This window comes from Astatotilapia calliptera, chromosome 5, assembly GCF_900246225.1.
Source record: "Astatotilapia calliptera chromosome 5, fAstCal1.2, whole genome shotgun sequence".
Taxonomy (NCBI): domain Eukaryota; kingdom Metazoa; phylum Chordata; class Actinopteri; order Cichliformes; family Cichlidae; genus Astatotilapia; species Astatotilapia calliptera.
The window spans coordinates 10,906,583-10,913,530 of record NC_039306.1 but is presented as its reverse complement, the minus strand read 5'-3'; the positions used below and the strand labels follow the sequence as shown (position 1 = coordinate 10,913,530).

At 38.0% G+C, this 6,948-nt stretch overlaps 1 protein-coding gene across 1 annotated transcript; it reads left to right on the top strand.

The window, feature by feature from the left end:
• The first annotated feature begins 288 nt into the window (after nucleotides 1-288).
• Nucleotides 289-5,920, top strand: dram2b (DNA-damage regulated autophagy modulator 2b). The gene is made up of 8 exons (XM_026167204.1): nucleotides 289-486; nucleotides 3,130-3,304; nucleotides 3,427-3,494; nucleotides 3,603-3,745; nucleotides 3,841-4,018; nucleotides 4,622-4,704; nucleotides 4,956-5,048; nucleotides 5,376-5,920. Exons 2-8 carry the CDS (start codon nucleotides 3,174-3,176, stop codon nucleotides 5,508-5,510), a joined length of 831 nt encoding a protein of 276 aa, XP_026022989.1. The 5' UTR covers nucleotides 289-486; nucleotides 3,130-3,173; the 3' UTR covers nucleotides 5,511-5,920.
• Nucleotides 5,921-6,948: the final 1,028 nt, after the last annotated feature.

The following is a 6,948-nucleotide window of genomic DNA, read 5'->3' as shown; positions in this document are numbered from 1 at the left end:
TATGCTGTCCTTGAAATTTGTTTCCACACACGCCACACACACTCTTTTTTTTTTTTTTTTACCTCTCTTCACACTGTCCATTGCTTTGGAAAATGAAATAAAATCAATAAAGAAAAATAAAATCGAATAACATCACATAGATATTTAATGCATTTAATATTTTAGCTGTTCATGTACTTATTTATGTTTGAGTTTAAGAGCTTTTGAGTGTATGTCCTTAATGCCTACAAGCTCGCCTGCGAGTCAAAATTCAGGAGGTAAAGTAATATTTGTGGCTTCTGACAGGCGCATGCGCAGTTTTCAGTAAGGAACTCGAATGTTGTAGGCGCTTTAAAAAGTTTATATTATAAATGAGAGTCGGTTCCTTTTTCCGGCGATTACGGTGATTACCGGAGGTCTGAGAAGCTGCTTCGGGGTGTGAAACGAGTGACTGGAGCAGTTTTGTGCGCGCTGGGGGGGTTATGGTCGCAGGAGGACTCGAGTAACGTGAGTGTCATTATGTTGAAGTAGAGAAAAACTGACTTTCTCTCTGCGATTGTTGGTTCCTCGCTGTAGCAGCTGTCTGCTTCAAGATAGAAAACTTTAAAGTAAAGATGTCCTATTCAGCAAATTCATTAGTGAAGGCTACTTAACGAAGCTAACTTTAGCTGGCTAACTAGTTGCTATAAATTTTATGATTTTAGCCATGCTTTAGCCATCTTTTAGCCATGTTTTGTAGACGTCTCTGTCAGTATTTGTTGGCTTTATGTTGCCAGTTTAGCTCCATGCTTTGTTTTGGTCCTTCTGTCTGTAGGTGGCTCTTTATTTTCACGTGTAAATAAATACGTGCGTTCATTTGCAGCTTAATGTGTTGTCAAACGCCTTAAATAGTCTATTTTTACAGTGCACTTTGGTATTGAAACGTCTCCCCTGTGAGATATTTTCACTTTGTTTCGCTTCCTCAGTGAGAATAAGGGAATTTCCTGCACTCATGTTTGTACCCTAACACATTTTTGTCTCTCACGAGTCATGCAGTAACTCACATGGGCTTACCTGGATATTTTCTTTTTAAAAATTCCATCCTGGTGTATTGGTTATTTTTTGTTAAACGAAAGTCTGGTGCTATATCAAAACACATTTTGTATATTCTAAGCTAGCTCCCAGTAAAAATTAGCATTTTTTTGTGCATCTCATCATTATTGCTAAGAGGTTGTGTGAAATAATAATTAAGATCTTATATCATAGTCTTTGTACACTTCTGCATTCCCTCTTTCTCACCTGGTAGCTGTGATTTCACTCATCTACCTGCCCTTCAGTGAAAATGGCATGTTGCACAAAACTGGGCAAAAACAGTATAAACTGTTACCTGTTATTATTCAAGGGTTTTTACTGAAACTTACTTCTTCAAAAGTACGTTTTTAGAAAATAAGTAGCAGAATTTTACTGCAGAATAATCCAAAATACAATACAACTTAATTATATTTGTATATATTTAATAAAATTATTATAATAATTATTGATTTGGGTTTTTGGTGAGGATGCACCTTTAAATCTGTATTATTATTTTTTAGTTATATCTAGTAAACTACATTTAATAAAAATGCTGGCCATTGTCTCTATATGTGGGATGGGAGGACTGAGGATAAAAATCATGTCCATGTCGTTATTTGGGTCACACTATTACAAACATGAAAGTGTTGTTCTTTAAACTTTACAGGTAAAAAAAATGACACGATGGCTCTGGGCCACTAAAAAAAAGTATGCTGGGCATGTTGAACAACCAGCTGCTGGGATATTTTGGTTAATGCTGGTGTATGCGTTTAATTTACTGAGTGCTTCTCCTTCTAAAATTGTAATCTAGTTTTGTTATTTCTTAGACATTAAAAGCCATATAACTGACTTTGGCTGTTTTTGTGTGGGGAAGTGTTATGTTGAACAGTGCTTTTATATCAATATAAATATGTTGTTAACTGATTAAGGTTCAGATTAATTTCTTTTAAACATTTCAGAAAGACACAGCTGATGATATTTTGTTTTCTTTAAACAAACTAATAATATCCCGTTTAGACAAAGTAAAGGATGCATTCGAAAAATATCGTATTAATGTTTATTTTCTGTATTAGAAGTACCAAAATTACATTTACTTCCCTGTGAATGTGCATATATACATTTCCTTACTGAATACAAAATGTCTCCTCCATAACTGAAAGGATTCACTTCAGGTCTATTTTAATCATCCTGGTTTACATCATCATTGGACCAGAACAGGTTTCCAAACCAGTTGTGTTGTAACAATGTGTCTCATGAGTTCTTGAACATTTTTTTTACTTCCTGCTTTCAACAGAAGGGTTATGACTCGGTCACAAACAATGATCAAAGCACTTTTTTTTCAGATCACTTAAATCACAATCTCAAATAGGAGAATGTAACCCCACTTAAACTCTTTCACATGCAAAAACAAACAAAATGATTAGAAACATTCGTCACTGGGTGCATGTACATCTTCACAGTTACTTGTGCATGTGAAAGCATTACTCAGTATCTGGACATATCAGTGTAAAAATACAGTAGAGTTGGGCTGTTTTTAACAAGATATTCACCCTCTTTGGACTCTTAACAAGTTAAAGTTTAATATTTAAAGTTAATGATGTTGTTATGAGATCAAGTCAGGCTGAAATCCAAGCAGAATGGCTTTTTTTTTCTTTTCTGTAACCTAGTTTGACCATCAATATAATAGGATATATGATAGTTTCAATATTGAAACTGCACGTTTAATGGCTGTTACATTAAATAACACATAAAACATCCAAAATTTCAAAAAGTGCTTTTTGGGTAAACTTTAACAGGCCGTGTCATTGTGTGTGACAGGTGGCTGGTCAAAGAATGTTAGAGCATATGAAAGGTCTTGTTTTTACTCACATTTAGATATCAGGCTCACCTTTGCGAGCTGCAAGTCTTCCTGTGTTTCACAGTATAAATGTTCAATTTTATGTTGAGTGGTAAATGTGCTAAAGTAATGTTGCACAACTCCCCAGCTGATTCGCAGATCAGGTGGAAACTGACTTAGAAATTAAATGCATGAAATTATTAAAAAAAAAAAAAAAAGATGGAGTGCTCTCATAATAATGATGATGCTGATGTTTTGGACAGGGCACAGTGAATCAGCATCAGCGCACACATCCAGTGAGGGCGCCATGTGGTGGTTCCAGCAGGGAATGTGCTTCCTCCCTGCCGCTCTGGTCGTCTGGACGGCGGCGTCCTTCATCTTCCCTTACATCACGGCGGTGGTGCTGAGACACGTGGATCCTTTTGTGCCGTACATCAGGTCTGAACAAACACAGAAGAAATTTAAGTATTTTTGATGTTAAATAATAATTTATTGAACCTTTTGATCTGTTTAAGAAACAAACCAGACTTTTATAAACCAGCATTTGTTTGGTGTTACAGTGACACAGGAACGATGGCACCAGAGAGGTGTGTGTTTGGCATCATGATGGATGTGTCAGCCTTTTTAGGTAACACACACACACACGGCTCTATTCTGTAAAAATGGTGTAAACACACAGTCATAACAGTAAAAGTGCTCAAACACATAGTGTAGCTGATGGTTATTGTGCTTGCAGGTATGGCCACGATGTACGTGCGTTACAAACAGGTGGAGGCTCTGTTGGGTGTGGACGATCTCAAACTCCTCAGATTGAACTGCATCGGGCTCTGGGTGGGCTGGACCAGCTCCTTCGGGATGTGCGTAGTGGCCAACTTCCAGGTGTGTGCTGCTGCTGGTCTGGAATCATTTTCTACATGCTCAGGTTCTGACGCATCGATCGTGTTATCAGTGTATCTCTGTGTCTGTTTGAGCAGAAGACCACCATTTTCTACATGCACCTCGTGGGGGCGATTCTCACCTTTGGGTTCGGGGCTCTTTACATCCTGCTTCAGTCGGTGCTCTCCTACTACATGCAGCCCCACATCCACAGCAGGACCATCTACCTGCTGCGCCTCTGCATCGGATTCTGGACCCTGGGCAGCATCTTCAGCAGTATCCTTCGACCCTGTGTAGTCGTCATTTTTGCTTTAATCTAAAACAAGCAGCAAACTCGGGGCCTGAGAATGAAGCCAACAGAAGCAGTGCCTCTTGCTCCTCAGCCAACACACCCAAGTTGGCTGTTTCTTTGGCAAGTGTGCTTATAAAATACTCCAGAATTAGTCAGTTGAGCCATTGCACTGTTTTCATGCCTTTTCAAGCCTCTTTAAAAGTTTATGTTCCATAAAATTCAGTCAGTTACTTGGCAGTAATGTCAACTAACTGATTAATGCGTGTTGCACAAGTGCAGTACATCATGCTAACACGTGCTAGATGATAGTTTAGCAATAACCACCACTAAAGACACATTATACACAAAAATAATAAAAGCATATGCATGAATAGCTGCAAATGCATAAATACAATCCTTTAAAATGTTCTGGTGAAGCATTTAAATCCAGTTTTTCCTGTGAAAATATCACCAGGCAATCAGTCGAAGGGTAAATACCAAGGATGCAAAACATGCGGTCCATAATCGGCAGCTGCATCTGTCTTTTAGTCTGTTTGTTATATCCGATGTCCTGATGACTCTGAAAACAGTCCTCAACAGCCTATCAGTGTTTATATCTTCAGTCATCATGTACACCAGTCTGATAGGTGTCGACGTACCTCGCAAACTTCACTGGACTCCTGGAGAGACGGTCAGTAGTCTTCAGAGTGTGTTAGAAGGTTGAAAGTCATCAAAGTATTTTTTTTAGTAGTTCTCAAGTCAAGAAAAATGTGTTTTACTGTATTAATTCTTCAATTTTTAAGGTTTTGTCAGCACCAACAGCCACAGAAGATCTTCGATTTTAGCCAGCAGCTCTGAGCAGATGAACTGCTCCCACTGGGACACAAATACTCTTCATTTAGTATTACCGCAGCATTCAAGCTTGTCCTCTTTTTCCTTCAGGGTTACACGGCTCACATTATCAGCACAATCTCTGAATGGTTTCTGGCCTTCTCCTTCATCAGCTTCTTCCTCACCTACATCAGAGATTTTCAGGTACTCTTTGTTTCACTCACAGCAGCTGCTGAAGGTCTTATTTGACAGATTTACTCGTAACATAACACAATAATGATCTCGGCCTTGCTCCGGGGGCTTAAAAAGGAAAGTCATTTAAGTGGAATCCTTTTTTTCCCTCCCCTTTGACTCAGCTAATAAGTTTCTGTACAGAACAAAGTAGCCCGTGTTGCTTCGGTCTAACTGAAATACCACAAATGATGCCACTGAAGAGTAAAAAAAGAAGAAAGCATTCCTTTTATGTCTGCATTTACAAAGACCCGCTTCCTAATCTTTTCTTCTTTTTTTCTTTCCTTCTTCGTAATAAAGAAAATAAATCTGCGAGCAGAGGTTGATTTGCAGAGCAGTCACCTGTACGACTGGACTCACGGGCACAACCCTGCATCACATCACAACAGTCGCGCACCCTCTGAAGTGTCTCCACTGCTGGCGGGAACAACATGATGAGAACAGGACTTCCTGCACCAATTTCTTTCTTTTTTTTCCCTTTATATTTTAATTTACATTTAAAGGCATTTTATAAAAGGTTTCTGACAGCTGTAGTGGTTCATAAAGAGTCAGTACGCACATACAGTGTCTCCTCCTAACATGTAGTCAGACATTAACGTTCGACTGTTATTCCATTATTTCTTTCTCTACCTCTATAATGTGGAAGTGAATTTAGTTTGAGTCTTAATAATCCACAGCAGGCAGATGTCATAGTAAATATATCACCGAGTCCTGGCAGCATTTATGGTCCCTCCACACTTTTTTTCTGTAGCATGATGAGCAGGAAACCAGAGAGACTAAACGGGTGTTAATATGGTTTTATTTTTTACCATTTTTAAAAGTCTTTTTTTTGCTTTATTTGAGTTTTTGTTATTTTTTTATATAATATGTGTGGTATCTGTAGAAGTTCAGATCAGTACATTCAGTAAACCTGCATGAAAGCTGCTTCAAGCTGGTTGTGTTGACAACTTTGACCAATTCAGTTAGTTAGGGTTGCCATTTGTATTGTTCCAGCTTTTCACTCCTGAAGCAAACATTTAATCTGAATTTGGTGAATAACCTTCTTTGAAATCAATATTACAAATCCGAAGAGTCGCACATCTCAGTTGTCCGTTTTTTATTTTTAGTGTGTGTGTGTGGACTCTTTGTGCCTTTACTCTGAAGACACGTGTTTGACTGGTGGTCCTACTCGCAAAGAGATTATCTTTGTGAACAACAAGGTTATTAATACAGATATAAAGGACATATCTTTAGTTTTAGTCTTTGTTAGTTTGGTCGGATTTGTCAACAAGATGTCTGATGAGGTTTTGGTGCTTTTGTTACTGAGACTTGGATATCTACATGACTGAGACTCACCTGCTTTTACAGTCTTTTGTTTTTATCTAGTCTGATTTTCTTAAATCTGTCTGGTGACTAAAACTTACACATTGAAATGGATAAAAAAAAATGAAACTGACATGAGAAAACCTGCTCTGGAAGCTAACCAAAGAAACAAACTTTAAGTAAAAATGAAAATTAACTAAAAAAACAAAAAATTACTCTTGCAAACCACACATTTGAAAACCATCAGACAAACAGAAAAAACACTGAGAATCATGCAGATTGTGAGGCTTTCTTGTGAGAATCCTCCAAATATGTGGGAAAACCAGAGTGCTGGCAGGTATCCCATTACCTTCCTTGTATAGGGTTCGGTGGAGAAAGAAATCAGAATCAGAATACTTTATTAATCCCGAAGGAAATTAGGGTTACAGCAGGCAGCCCGCTAATGGCGCATGCTAAATCAAACTAAATAAAAACCTGTCTGACTGAAGAGAGAAAACTAAGAGGAGAGATTTTTTTTTATTATTATTATATGACCTGGTCAACATGAAGCTTTTGCACTTTTCTGTCAAAC